This window comes from Thamnophis elegans, chromosome 4 (assembly GCF_009769535.1).
Source record: "Thamnophis elegans isolate rThaEle1 chromosome 4, rThaEle1.pri, whole genome shotgun sequence".
Taxonomy (NCBI): domain Eukaryota; kingdom Metazoa; phylum Chordata; class Lepidosauria; order Squamata; family Colubridae; genus Thamnophis; species Thamnophis elegans.
In genome coordinates, this window is record NC_045544.1 from 123,627,656 (window position 1) to 123,643,486 (window position 15,831).

The 15,831-nt window shown below is 42.0% G+C and overlaps 1 protein-coding gene across 5 annotated transcripts in view; it reads left to right on the top strand.

The window, feature by feature from the left end:
- CUX1 (cut like homeobox 1) overlaps positions 1-15,831 on the top strand; it is a 351,898-nt gene that overhangs the window by 179,494 nt on the left and 156,573 nt on the right. For all 5 annotated transcript variants that reach the window (XM_032214828.1, XM_032214829.1, XM_032214830.1 and 2 more), the window contains exons 5-7: positions 8,923-9,060; positions 11,465-11,588; positions 13,417-13,493. In XM_032214828.1, coding sequence (XP_032070719.1) covers positions 8,923-9,060; positions 11,465-11,588; positions 13,417-13,493 — 339 coding nt within the window. The remainder of the gene's footprint in view (positions 1-8,922; positions 9,061-11,464; positions 11,589-13,416; positions 13,494-15,831) is intronic.

Genomic DNA, 15,831 nt, shown 5'->3' on the forward strand with positions numbered 1-15,831 from the left:
GATGTTCCTGTTACCTCTTAACACACACACACACACACACACACACACATACACACACACACACACGGGCATATATAAATGGCAATAGGAAAAGCCTCTGGTTTTTATGTAATTGCTGCAGAGCAACTTTTTTTGCAATTTATACATTTTTATAATTTTATAACTTTAGAACATTCTCTATGAACGTTGGTACATTTAGGTTCCAATGTTATACATGTAAGAAAACTCATTATTCTAACTTGGGTTGTTTGCATTTACTCAATTAGCACAGCAATGCTTATATAACTGCACATCAAAAGCCCTTCTTTATACATAATTTTAGATACCCCCATATCTCTTTTCACAATACTTCTTCCCTTTTGAGTCTTGAAGCATCGGAATCATCAGGCCAGCATGGAAATGAAATCATGCCATAGTCGTTATAACTGTACTTAATTAAGTTTTCTTTAAGAGAAACTGTACAAATTAAAGTGGAGAAGTCTGGTTCAGCACAGCCTCTTTAACATATCCCAAAACAATATTCAAAGTGGCTGACATTTTAATCATTCATCTCAGCTTAAGCAAAGTTTGGAGCTTAATACGAGGAGATGGTTTTAACATTCTGCTCATACTTTATTCTGTGACTGTTTTGCTTCTTTGACATTAACCTTTAATAGAGCTAAATTAAATATACATATCCTGATGAATAATTATGAGAGTGCCAACATTTTTACTTACCATATAATGCTTTCCAGGGATTTGAAAATTTATTGACTAAAGGTTTAGTCATTATTCATTTTATAATGTAGTTGTAGGGAGGGAAGGAGCTGGTGGTTGATAGAAATTCCTGGTTAATTGTAGACCAGGAAAGCCCTGCTGATTTATATACTGTGTGAAACCTTTCAAATGAATATACTGGATTTGCATCAGGCATACAGTACGTGTGCATCTTCGTTACCTCTTAGTTCCTATATCTGCTCTATTTCTTTGCTCAATTGTAATTGAATTAAATGGAAGCTCTGTGTCTCTTCCTGGTATTCAGTTTTGGTTTGGAAATGCTTCACTGTACATAAATGGCTTCACTGTAGTACATAAATGGCAATAATGTTAAATGAGTGATATGAAGAGATGTAATTAACTCCTTGGCATTCTCAAAACTCTTCTTCCAGTACACCTTAAGAAATAAGCACATGTTCTGAACAATATCTATATTTTGGAATACCTTTTAAAACAGGGGTCACCAACCTTTCAGACCTCAGGGACCACTAAATTCATAATTTTAAATCCCACTGACCACTAATACGTACTTTTAAAAAAGATAAATAGTATTTAGTGCAATATAAAAATGCAAATAATTTTTCTGCGGACCACCAAAATTTTCTCATGGACCACCAGTGGTCCACGGGCCACCGGTTGGTGACTGCTGTTTTAGACTGCTTATCAAAATTCATGGATGTTTACGTGGGTTACTAACAGGGGTTTATGTGCTTAGAGATCAGGTAGGGCAATGCAATGGCACACATGAGTTATGATTTTGAGCATGTTTCAAGAACAGGCATCTTGATCATATTAATCCCTCCTTCCATAGATTCATCAACCATCCATTGATAAAAACGCTAAATACAGTTGTAATACTTGTAAAGGTGAGACTGATTGTGATCTAAAATTTTGCACCGTTACCTATTTGTGAGCGGTTAAGGTGTTTCAAGGGTCCTAGTTTGTTTTGGCATCACATTTTTGCTCTGAGAACCCACTATTGTTTTCTCAAGATTGGATTATTGCTTTCATGCAGGGATGCATAGCTGCAATACAAATGAGAGGCAAATTCTCTTTCTTATGTTACTTCAGCAAAGAAGTAAATCATATTTTTAAATGTTGCAGCGTTGACCCTTGAGTTTTGTCCTTATGATCATCTCTCACCCATCGTCCCTGTTCTTGATAACATAGTCTAAGGTTAAGCTTTCCTGGGTTTGGGAACCTGTCACATTCTCACCTAACCATTTTGTGCAGATGATCAATGCACGAGCAACACCATAAGAACCTTGCAGGACCTAGTGCAGGGGTGTCAAACTCGATTTCATTGAGGACTGCATCAGGGTTGTGTTTGACCTCGGGAGGCTTGGGGGGGCGTGGCCATCACTCATGTTAGGGGTGCCTGTGGCGGCCCAATCGCTCCACCAGCGAAAACGGAGCTTGAGAGGGCACATCCCGAGCTCCTTCCCAGCTCCATTTTCACTGGCAGAGGCACCGCAGGCCGATCCTGCGCTGTTCCCAGGGCAGCCCCACAGGCCTTGAGTTTGACACCCCTGACCCAGTGGCATGGAGGCTGAGGCACAAGCAGAATTCTCCCAACACGTTTCTGGAAACAAACTCTCAGAAACTCTTATTTAGCTGAGTCACCAGAAATAATGTGCTTCTCAGATCAGAATGCCTGTCTGGAAAGATACAGAAATACAGAGTGGGAAGCGGTTCAAACTACCACTTACTTCAGGAATCTGAATTAAAGCATCACTGACAAATGGCTGTCCAGTTACATCAGAAGCTGCCAAACAGTCTCACAGAATTAAGCTTGCTATCCCTATCCCGTCCTCTGCTAGAGCACTACAAGTCTGTCCGAATCTAAAGAGACCTGAAACAAGTATCAGATGAGTATTATGAGCCCAGAGAGGCATAATTAATTGCATTTCTATTTTGCTTTTCACCAGTTAAAAGCAGACCTATATACGGTATGGGAGCTAGCATTGAAATAGCTTCACAACTTTAACAGGAGGCAGGTTCTGATGGAAAAATAGCACGAGCAGATCAGTAGTACAGCTAATTACTGAAGAAAATGAAGAGCCCCCAGCTGACTATGTTTAATTAGAGACCAGATAGTCCTCTGTTGGCGATGCTTTGATTTTGGATTTCTGCGCTGAGCAGAGTTGGAATCGGTCTCCTCCACGTTTTTGATTCCGACTTGCCCAAGCAGATAGTACTTGGCAATTCCTGGGATTAAGACAAGTTTCCTGAAAAGGCAAATTCTCAGTTACTTCTTGGAACTTCTCACTCTACTAAATGATTTGATTTAGTTGCAGCTGGGCAGTCGGTTCAGCCCAGCTGACCAAGGATTGTACAAGAAGATAACAGAGCTCATTCCTTCATGCTCCGTCTCCCTGTCGTTATGCTGCTAGTCCTGGATTTTATCCCAAATCCAGCATTACAGCACATTGTGGACATATTCATGGATGGAATTTAGGTGTGGATTGAGCCTTATTGAATGGTCTGTACGCTGAAGGCTATGAATACAGGTAGTTCTCAACTTATGACCACAAATGAGCCTAACCTTTCTGCTGTTAAAGCGAATTTTGCCCCACTTTACAACCTTTTTTGCCACAGTTGTTAACTGAATCACTACAGTTGTTGATTGAGTAACATGGTTCTTAAATTAATCTGGCTTCCCACATTGACTTTGCTTGTCAGAAGATCACAAAAGGTGAGCACATGACTGAGGACACAGCAACTATATAAATATGAGTCAGTAACTAAGGAGCTGAATTTTGATCATGTGACCATGGGGGTGCTGCAATGGCCAGGTAAAAGTGTAAAAAAAACTGTCATAAGTCACTTTTTTCAGTGCTGTGGTAACTTCGAACGGTCACTAAACCAACCGTTGTAAGTCGAAGACCATCTTTAACACTAAACTATAAATATTGGGATACTGCTGAACAGGCATAGGAAGGGCTTAAGATCTGAAAGAGGATCAAAGTCTGCATACTTCGGACTCCATTTCTTCAATCGTGCTGATTCTAAGTTCACATGAGTAGAGTAAAACCTTTGCTCAATATCAGGATTCTGTCTTTCCCATGAATATCACTTGATGTGTACTTCCTGGAGCACGGCTGTGAAACTCGCAGCACCACATTGCCATCACATGACATATCGTGATGTTTTTTCCCCTTTGCGGAGCTGGGTTGGGCCACCAGTTTGACACCCCTTTCCTAGAGCATTCATGCCTCTAACCTGGATAATAGGAACATTGATTTGGAAAACATCTTCCCCTGTCTTGCTCTAGATGGTTCTGATTTTGGGCTTGTGCTGGCTTGACATGAGCTGATCTATCTTAACCAGTCGTATCTCACAAGTACGTGGTACTAAAAAGGTAAAGGTTCCCCTTGCACATACACTATATTGCCAAAAGTATTCACTCACCCATCCACATAATCAGACTCAGTTGTGAGCGAATACTTTTGGCAATATAGTGTATGTGCTAGTCATTCCCGACTCTAGGGGGTGGTGCTCATCTCCGTTTCAAAGCCGAAGAGCCAGTGGTCATGTGGCCAGCATGGCTAAATACCAAAGGCCCGCGGAACAGTTACCTACCCACCAAAGTGATCGCTATATTTCTACTTGCATTTTTACATGCTTTTGAACTGCTAGGTTGACAGAAGCTGGGACAAGTAACAGGAACTCACTCTGTTACGTGGCGCTAGGGATTCGAACTGCTGAGCTCTCTGATCGACAAGCTCAGCGCCTTAGCCACTGAGCCCTTACTAGAAAGTCTCTAATTTAGAGTCTCTGCCTCCCCAATTTGCCACTTTTTAAATTGCTTTCCAAATTCCCCCTGAGTTAAACTGTGTCCTAAAAAATTAAATCTAATGTAAGATTAATATTTTAATAGTGCTAATAATGAGGAGGGGAGGTGGAAGACTGCAAGCCTAGTTTAAAAACCACAAATGAGAAAGCAGTGTAGTATAAACTATGCATGTGCTACGAGGAAAAACAATAAGCAGATCTGCTTTTCTTTTCTTTTCTTTTGGCCTTGCACGATGGAGGCAATAATGTAGGAAGCCCTTGGTGAGCAAAGTAACACAATGCAGCACACCCTGCCTTTCTCTCCTCAACATAACCCAGTGCTGTTCTTCTGTAAACTCTGGCACTGGACTGACATGTTACAAAGTGCCCGGGCTTGCATTTACTGTGTTAAGAGAGGTACAATGGGCTTATTATGTGTTTCCAGCAACCGAGGGTGGTCTGTAAAATTAATGATTGTGGCAGCTGCAAATTAAGTGAGCTCCCTAATATGTACTGTTGTTGATCCACCAAGATCAGTGTGTTTAAAATTCCTTGGTGGGAGACTAAATCTTCCTAGCCGTTTCACAAGTGATGCTGGCGCCCAACTGCAGCAATGTACGCAGGTCTTGTTTTATGAGACCTCCTTGGATACCAGGGTTTTCCTGCTTTGAGTAGCAGTCGCATAACCAACTCAGCATCTCTGCTAAATGTCCTGTAGCTTTATGTGGCAGGTGCATCATGGAGCGTCTTTAGGGATAATGGTTAAGATTCCCCTCGCACATATGTGCTAGTCGTTCCCGACTCTAGGGGGCGGTGCTCATTTCTGTTTCAAAGCCGAAGAGCCAGCGCTGTCCGAAGACGTCTCCGTGGTCATGTGGCCAGCATGACTAAATGTCAAAGGCACACGGAACGCTGTTACCTTACTACCAAAGTTGGTTCCTATTTTTCTACTTGCATTTTTTACATGCTTTAGAACTGCTAGGTTGGGAGAAGCTGGGACAAGTAATGGGAGCTCACTCCGTTACGCAGCGCTAGGGATTTGAACTGCCAAACTGCCAACCTTTCTGATCGACAAGCTCAGCATCTTAGCCACTTAGCCACCTTCTTTTTCACTAGAACTCTTCAAATAGAGGGTAGATGGAGTGTTTTGGATGTCCTGCACACGAATCGCTGTTACCTTCCCACCAAAGGTGGTCCCTATTTTTCTACTTTGCATTCTTTATGTGCTTTCAAACTGCTAGGTTGGCAGAAGCTGGGACAAGTAACGGGAGCTCACTCCGTTACATGACGCTAGTGATTCAAACGCTGAACTGCCGACATTTCTGATCGACAAGCTCACTGTCTTAGCCACTGAGCCACCGCGTCCCTCAACAAAGTAGTGCAGACTAAAAAACCAGTGCCATATGAATGAGGTCTATTTTCGTTGTAACATCTATAGTAGCAGAACCTTACAATGTGCTTCCTTGCGCCTCCTTTCCTCTTAATGTGCAGTAGGGAAGAGTCTCTCTGAGATGTTTACTCAAACTAATTTTTTAGGCCAGGCTCAAGCCCCTCTTATCTGATTGTTGCCTTCAAGGCAATTCCCTCTTTCCTCTGCTTGAATTTGGAAGCATGCAAGAATTCACAATACTGTTTCACGCAATTTCCCTACATAACTATACAACTACCAGTTTCAATGCCTGAACTGCCGACCTTTCTGATCGACAAGCTCAGCGTCTTAGCCATTGAGCCACCGTGTCCCTTTCTTTAGGAATACTTGATCACGTTGGACTCTTTAGATGTAGCGGGAGTCCTTGACTTAACAGCCATTGGTTTAGTGACTGTTCAAAGTTACAACGGCACTGAAAAAAGTGACATAACCATTTTTTACACTTATGGCCATTGCAACATCCCCATGGTCATTCAATCAAAATTCAGAGGCTTGGCAACTGGCATGTATTTATGGCGGTTGTAGAGTCCCGGGGTCCTGTGATCCCCTTTTGCGACCTTCTGACAAGCAAAGTCAATGGGGAAAGCCGGATTCACTTAACAGCCATGCTACCAAATTAACCAACTGCAGCACTTCATTTTATAACTGTGGCAAGAAAGTCCCAAAGGTGCTTTTTTCAAGAGGGAAGTGGACTTTCTGGTTTTTCTTTGAGGACCTTTCATTTCTTATCCAAGAAGCTTCTTCAGCTCTGACTGAATGGTGAGGAATGGAAGGATTTATACTCCTTGCAGATAGCTGGTCATTTGCATTCTTTTAGTGGGTCATTAAGGTCACCTGGAAGTTTATCTGAGTGATACAAATGGGTGTGGAGCCTTCTTGGAACTGTTGAAAGGACTGTGTTGTAGATTGCAGACAGATGATGTGGTATCCCTCCCCTTATTTGAGAGACGGCTATTCAATTTTGACGTGGATGGCTTCTTTTAACCCTTTTTCAAACCAGCAACAGAAATTTGCACCATTCAGGTGACCCTGTTGACACAGCTAAACCTCCAAGTGACCTTAATGACCCATTAAAAGAATGGAAATGACCAGCTGTCTGCACAAAGTATAAATCCTTCCATTCCCCATCATCCAGTCAGAGATGAAGAAGATTCTTGGATGAGAAGCAAAAGGTCTTCAAAGAAAAAAAAAACAGAGAGTCCAGTTCCTCTTGAAAAAGCATCTTTGGGACAGCCATGACCTGGATGACTGAGAAATCTCCATAGGCACGTGGCAAGAAAGATTGTAAAAATGGGGCAAAACTTGCTTAATAACTGTCTCGCTTAGCAACAGAAATTTGGAGCTCAGTTGGGGGTCACGCGATAAGTCAAGGATAACCTGTACTGCTTCTGAGGGTTTGGTAATCGCTGGAGAACTCCACCGCTTACAGATGGCTGTGCACTTTGCAGCAGTCCGTGCATAGAAAATAGAGGCCAATTTGCATCCACCCCAGGGTATTATCTTATTAAATCTTATTTCACAAAGCCTTCTCACAACCATTCATATATCCAGAGAGTTTCCCTCAAGCAGAATTCTAACCATTGCCTATTTTATCTGGGATGGCTACACATTAGAGTAGGGGTGTCAAACTCGATTTCATTGAGGCCACATTAGTGCTTGACCTCAGGAGGCAGGGTGGGGGTGGCCAGCTAATATGTCACTCGTGTCAGGGGTCCCTGTGGTGGCCTGAGAGCTCTGCCAGCAAAAATGGGCTATTTCCAGGGTGGCCCTGCGGGTCAGATCTAACCACCCGGATCCGGCCCCTGGGCCTTGATTTTGACACCCCTCCGTTAGAGGTCATTTTCTAGGTAGATTAGAAGAGATTCCCCCAAAGAAATCTCTTTAATTTCTGATTAGTAAGCTTCATTAAGTTTACATATGTTTAAATTAAGCCTGGAAAGTTTTGCTTCTTTTTCTTGCATGCTTTCTATGTAAAGGGAACAAGGCTGTATGAGGTTGAGGTTGAACCTCAATCTCATTCAAAATATAAATACCAAAATAAGTAGAGCTATTTTGGAAATAGCTGTTACCTCTGAAAATAAGCTTTCTTGTTGTAAAGCTTAAAAGTTCTACCTTTCTACTCTGAAACATTATTTCTTAGAGAATGAATGTTGAAGAACTGCAGTCCTATCGACTTTCAAGAGACAAAAAGGCGACAAAATATGTTCACGTACCACACATTAAGGGACGCAGTGGCTCAGTGGCTAAGACGCTGAGCTTGTCGATCAGAAGGTCGGCAGTTCAATGGTTCGGATCCCTAGTGCCGCGTAACAGAGTGAGCTCCCGTTTCGTGTCCCAGCTTCTGCCAACCTAGCAGTTCGAAAGCATGTAAAAATGCAAGTAGAAAAATAGGGACCACTTTGGTGGGAAGGTAACAGTGTTCCGTGCGCCTTCAGCGTTTAATCATGCTGGCCACATGACCACGGAGATGTCTTCGGACAGCGGGAACCGTTACCACATATTAAGACTGGTCTAAAGCATCTATGATCCTCCCAGGCATTGCTGAATTGCAGCTCCCAGAATCCCTGAATTTGGAGGCAAGCCAGGTGAGGTTGGAAGGGCAACCATTTGTCTGCTTCTGTACCGCAGAACTACACAGCCAGTTACGAAAGTGTAACATTTAGAGATCTTAGTACATCACCACTAGTTTTGGGAGAGTTTGTGCTTTTCTGTTTTTGTTAAAAAATGTAGAAGATTTGCAACTCTATCTCAAAAGATTGGCTTTGCTGGAGGGAATGTGGTTTGACAATATAAAAACATAATTTGTGTTTTCATTTGTGTGCATTTCCGGGTGCGTATGCCCAGCCTCATGTTTCCCTTTGCCAAAGTACTTACCATTTGCTTTTAACAAGTGCAGCTTCACCAATAAACTCGGCTTTCCTGGAAAATAAAATCAATCCCAACTTTGCATTTCTCTCCTTTAGATCCTGTTTCAGCTCTAGATCTGGGGCAGCAGCTCCAGTTGAAAGTCCAGCGCATGCACGATATTGAAACTGAGAACCAGAAACTTAGGGAAACCCTTGAGGAATACAACAAAGAATTTACGGAAGTGAAGAATCAAGGTAAGCTAAATTGTGCATCAGGGAAGACTCTTTCAAATTAGGTGCAAGCCCCAAAGCTTTCCTCCATTTCAAGAGCATATTGTTCATAAATCTTCTAATTGTTAACTAGTTTTAATAACAATAGCAATAGCACCTAAACTTATTTACCGCTTTGTAGTGTTTTACAGCCCTCTCTAAGGGGTTTACAGAGTCAGCCTATTGCCCCCAACAATCTGGGTCCTCCTTTTACCCACCTGGGAAGGATGGAAGGCTGAGTCAACCTTGAGCCTGGTGGGATTTCAACTGCCAAATTGCAGGCAGGCAACAGTCAGCAGGAATAGCCTGCAGTACTGCACCCTAACACTGTGCCACCGTGGCTCATGAAGAGTCACATCATATAGCAATAGCACTCAGACTTATATACCGCTTCGCAGTGCTTTACAGCCCTATCTAAGCGGTTTACAGAGTCAGCCTATTGCCTCCAACAATCTGGGTCCTCATTTTACCGACCCCGGAAGGATGGAAGGCTAAGTCAACCTTCAGCCTGGTGAGATTCGATCTGCCAAACTGCTGGCAGCTGGCAAGCAGCAGAAGTAGCCTGCAGTACTGCACTCTAACCCCTGCGCCACCGCAGCTAATTAGATTAATATTTAGCAAGGAACAACTAAAACCCAACATTCTCAAGGATCCTGACCAGGAAGCAATGTCTAAAAAGGAGTTTGTCAGAGGGAAGGAAAATAGGGGCAGACTTAGTTATTGGGTGAAGTTGAGATTCCAATTTGGTAATGCTTTAGCCCCCGTTTTGTTTAGATTCAGAGTTTGACCTCCATTTAAATCTGTTTCATAATCAGAATTAAAATGTACTTTAAAAAAATAGCTGATCATTTGTTCTGCTTTAAAAAAAAACATTCTGGAAGCCAATATTCAGACAAATTCAGTGCATTAATTTATACCTTATGATTCCAGCAACTTCCTTAAGTACAAAATATGTGTTGTTCACAACAAAAGCTAAGTGATGCACCATTTTCTCTCCAGAATAATCTTGTGATGCTACCTCTTGCAACCTTCACTGTAGTTACAGTTTGTTTATCCCTAGGGCAGAATGCAGATAGTGAAGTAATGTAGGTTACTTATTTAAGTGGATGGGCAAACTGTTGAAGGTGTCTGCTGTACATAGAAAGGCCATTATCTCGTAGAATAAGCACTCATCTCCCCAAATCACTTCAGGTTTTGTTGGAGGAGGAGGAGGAGGAGGCTGAAGGGGAACTGATGAGCCACATGTACAGTATTTTGCAGTAAGCCATATCTTGAACCAGCAATGAGAAGAAAACTCGTTCCAGGGGGTGGGGGGAACATTCCCCCAGTAGGCCTGGGGTTGCCTGAAAACTGTCCAGTTCTGGTCATTATGACAGTGGGCAAATTATTTTAGTATCCACAGGCTTAAGACTGCAAAGTTGAGTAACAATTTTAAACTTTTAATTCTGCGATCAGCTATCAAAAATAAAAGAGTCTACTTCAAAGCATTTCCTTATTCGTTTTTTTCCTCTCTCGCAAGGAATGCAGCTTTATAACATCAGAAATAATGGGAGTAACCCCTCCCCAATAAATTATGTGTGTTTGTGTTTTAACATTCCACATCCTTCCCATCACACATAATAATTAGCAAGGTTTAGCTAAAAAAAGCCATAGTTTGAGCAGTGTAGATTTGTAACTGCCTGTCCAAATAAAGAATTCTTCAGTTGCTGATAAAAGCTAGGGGCGAGTAAAGGAAATAATATAATGGTTGCCCCGGAACAAGAAAATCTGCCCTTCTGTTTGGTGGATTTTCCCTTAGAAAAGAAAGGGAACAGAGGGAGGTGCCCATCAACCATTCTTACACCCATTCTGACAAAAAAAAAACCCACTCATTTGGAAGAATAGTTTCTCAGAAATGTGGCATTCACTTAATGACCAAAGTGATTCACTTCACTACCACAAAAAAAAAATAATCGTAAAATTGAGTCTGGTCATACAGATGCCTCGATTTACAATCGTAGCAGCTTATGGCTGAAAATCCAGTCCCATTTACAGTCATTGGTAAATATTACAAGGTATCGCTGCTGTTTCATTTTTCTGTGCGCTCGCATTAGAAAAGCGTGTGCTATGCTTCCTGACAAAGTCCATTGATCCTGCTCAAACCTTAAACATTTAAAGTTCAATTTAGCATTTAGGGAATAAAAATCTCCAAAGGGACTCATAGCCATTGATTTTGTGTCAGGGTTGAAGAGCTAAAGTTTTTAAGCCCTGCTGCTGCTGCTCTTGCTGTACTGCAAGGCAGGGGGAAGTCTGCTGCGCTCCCAGGTGTGGTGGCTTATTACTCATTTTCTTTATCTTGTTGGCTTTCCCCCCTCCCCCCCTCTCTCTCCCCTCTCCCCCCTCCCAAAAGAGGTGACAATAAAAGCACTTAAAGAGAAAATTCGGGAATATGAGCAGACCCTGAAGAATCAAGCCGAGAACATTGCTCTTGAAAAAGAACAAAAGTTGCAAAATGACTTTGCTGAGAAAGAAAGGTACGACAACATACGTGTGCATGCGAATAACAGCGGCTGTTGCTTGGTGGCATGGCACCAGCTGGCAATGGATTAAAATACACCCACCCACTCTGGTCCTTTCTACCCCTTCCCCCTATCCTTTTTTTAAAAATCTGAGTCTGACTTTAGCATCTCAAATAGAGTGTGAAATCAGTATGTATATCTCCATCTAATATTATTGTTGCCAATGTGATTATTATAATTACTATATGTAGCATATTTGACAACTTTTGAATATTCTGAGCATTTAATAGAAACACTCCTAGATATGAATAAAACACACAGTTTGACTAGGCAGCAGAAGCCCAGAGTTATGATGGAATCAGGCAAAACATAAGTCAAATACATAAGTAAATAATCAACCAGCAAACAATTATATTACATTTGAAAACTTTTGGTAAATTACCACATTTTTAAAACTGAAGTTTGAATATGTTGGGAAACATATAATTTCTGGAAATATATTCTAAATCTGCCCCGTCCCTATTTTATCTTCATGCCCTGAGTGAGGATCCAGGAACTTTGGTTTAAAAGTTTGTAAATTGGCTGGCTGTAGCTCAGTATCACGATATAAATGTTTGTCAAATTAACTCTGTTACCCTGAACTACCAAGTAAGCTGAATCCTGCTTTTATGTGATGGCCTCTGTGCCTATCCAGGCAACCAGCTTCTCCCACTTAATTGCTTGGCCATTAAGGTTTCATGTTGAACTCCTGTGAGAGATGGGTGGCACATTGAGATGGCCTCATAATAAATGCCAAATGATGTGGAATTTCTACACAGTAAATCTGGTGGAACATTTTGAAAGCTTGAGCTAAAGTGCGAACAATGCCCCTGAACTGGCTCTACTTTTGGTTGTTCAGAGCAACCCAATTTTAAAAAGAGAAGAACTCTCCAGTATAGATCAGTGCAACTTTTTCAGATGCAGGGCTCATTGCACTGACTGGCATGCTAAAGGCTGAATGCCCAATGCCAGAACAAAGAAGTGGGCAGAATGGGGACGAAAATCGAACATTACTTAAACTTTTGATGGAGCACAATGAAGTACAATTTAACATAAGTACATGAATGTTGCAATTTTCCCATTCTGCCTTATTAAAAATTAAAATTTCAAAGAGGTGCTCTGAGAGAGTAGCCAAAGCATTGGAAGACATTATGTCTCAGGTTGTGCGCCCTTTCCTCTCTTACCCATGGGCTATTTCTGTGGACTTTTTGTCCCTTCTTCCACAAGGATTTATCACGAGAGTCTTTTATAGAAGCCGTGAGAAAATATGCTGGAGTAGGCTTTCATGATGGCCTGAATGAAGCAGTGATGACTATATGGGCTGAAAGGCCATCACCTATTTTTCTGTACAGCATCCATTTAACCCAAACGCTCATCGCTGCTCCAAGAGAACATTGTAAGGTGTACTCAGAGAAGATAGCTTGTTATTAGAAAGCAAAAAATCATGTCACCTAATGCATTCATATTCCTAAATTTCATCCAAAGGTTATCTTCTTCCAACTAAGCACAGGTATCAAATATTCGACAACACGTCATCCCATGACATATCACAATTTTTTTCCCCTTTGCTAAACCAGGGATAGGTGTGGCCAGCGCATGACACATTCGGGCCGCGGGCCATGAGTTTCTCACCCTGAACTAAGTTCTCTATGTTCCCCCAGCAGGAGGATTCCTTTCTGGTACCTCCATGTATGAAACTGTGTTTATTATTTATTCTAAACATGCCCACTTACATAGCAATGTATCCTACAAGAATTGAGCATATTTTCAGTTTCTTGGTGTTAATGTAGTTCTCTGTTTACAGAATGTTACAAGAGACGCAAATGTCAACGGCCTCAAAGCTGGAGGAAACCGAACACAAACTTCAGACGTTACAAACAGGTTGGCTGGTTTCCCCCTTTCTGTGACTGATAATGATGGAGAAAAATAAGGGAGTGGGTAGGCTTGGAAATTCATCCATGCAAGGACTTCATCCATGTAAGGACTGCCTTCAACTTTTCAGCCTGGAGCATCCATAATCAGAGATAGTATTCAGCCGGTTCGGACCGGTTCAGGCGAACTGGTAGTTCCGACGATCAGCTGGCCCCACCCACCCCTGCTTTATCCTGTCCTTGATTTCTTGCTTTCTAGCTCATCTCAATTGTGCAGCACAGTTGATTCTTCCTTCTGTTTTTCTTACCTTTGCTTACTTGGAAGGTAAGCAACTGAGTTTCTAAATGCTCCATTTTCAGTGCAACCGGTTGTTAAATCGGCAGCATCACTGTCCATAATGCTAATACATTTTGAAACTGGTATAGAAACTGGTTGATCAATGTTCATTAAAGGTTAAAAAATGAAGTAAATGCCGTATTCTAAAATCATTCTTATTAAAATCTAAGAACAAGAATTCAAATGAGGAATTGGGAATGAGAGCATTTGGACTCACAGCACATTGCTTATCTTTTAGACGTGACGTAAGAACTGTTAAGAACTATTCCACAGCAAACTGGCTAGGGAATTCTGGGAATTGAAGTCTGCTCATCTTCAAGTTGCCAAGTTTGAAGAGACACTGTTGTAAACCTTAGCACGGATGCTCATCAACATTTCTAGCCACTGCATGTGAACAAGAAAACATTTTAAGTAGCTGGTGCAGACCACTGATTTGATGGAATGAAAGTACTTCAAAGGTTTAGGCCAGAGCTGTCAAACTCCCAGCCCATGGGCCGGATGCGTCACGTGTGGCCATGCTAATGCCCATGCCTGGTTTAGTCCCGGGAAATAAGTCCCAAAACATCATGTGACACTGCCGTGATGTGGGTTTGACATCCCTGGTGTAGGTCATAAATGTTGTTGAAACAACTTCACCTATCTTTTTGCAGAGTGGAAGTCATTCTTTTTTCTGCATTCCCAACCGAAATCTTTATGCTGATTTGTGGATGCTTTTAGGGCCAAAGATGAATGTGTTACAGCAATGTGTTTTTGTGTCTTGCATCCGATATATGGAAAGAATATAATATAAGGAAATTATATCCACTGTTCTGGCCCAAGCTTCCTTGAAAAGCAAGAAGCAGGGTCTTAGTCCCGGCAAAACCCCTTTTATTTATTTAATTCCGTTCATTCACAGTCAGCAAGGCTTAGCAAACAGTCTTTTAGAGGAATGTTTATCAACACAAACCTTATCTCGTTTGGAGAGCTGCCAAATAACTAGTTTCCAAATGCAGGGCAAGGCAAAACTTGGCCCAGAGTCTCTTATAGTCACAAACAGAACTTTCCACTCTTGAAGAGACCGAATGAATGGTTTCCTGCAAAAGCCCCCTCCCTGTTCGGTCCTATGGGAGGGGCCAATCACCTCCAAGATGTGGCTTTACTTCTAAGTCGACCCCGCTTTCTTAGTTCTTGCTTCTGGCAGCTGCATGTGCGCACACTGGGAACAGGCTCCAGCTGTTCCTCTGCCTCACTGCTGTCTACCTCCCTCTCTGCCTCCAACACAGAGCCCTCATCTGAGCTTTCCTCAACCCCCAGGACTGGCCTATGTTCCTCCTCAACCTCCACACTGTCCGACTCTGCTGCCAGTTTTACTGGCTGCCGGCAGGCCAAAACACCCACATCAGCAAAAATATAATGTGTGAATGTCCATTCAGTAGCAGCAAGTATAAATTTCTCAGTAATGTAATGGTGGTCAGGACTGACAGCTGAATGTTGTAATCTCAGGTGAGCACTTGAGATCCTTGAAGCCATTAATGGCTTCAGGTGAGAGAAGAGATGCCTTTAACAGTATCTGTCTCATCTCGGGATCACAGAGACGCTTGGAGTGAGGTGAAAAAGTTATCTAACTTTGCCCTGAGTAGACGCCGTAGAAAGATTTTTTTCATTCCCCCAAAAAATGAATGCCTTTTCTCCTGCTCATCCTTTCCTATCAGGGCTTGTTTCTAGCTTATCGCCTTATGCTCGCCTACCAGAACTCCGCTTCTGTCCCCATTTCCTTCCCACTTGAAATTGAAACAGTCCCCTAGATAACTTTGAACAAGGGGCTCAAGTCACGAGAGCTGGTCTATAAACGGCATACAACTTCACTAGATGAAGCAGAAGAAAAATCTAGAAACTTTTCACCATTCATGAAAAAGAATGGCGATCGTTTTTTGGTTCTTTGTGCGTCTCTGTATATTTTCTAAAGAAAAGAATTCAAAAATGCTTTTAAGCATTGTTTTTCTGCAATGTGATTTTGTTTGGTTCGGGAGAA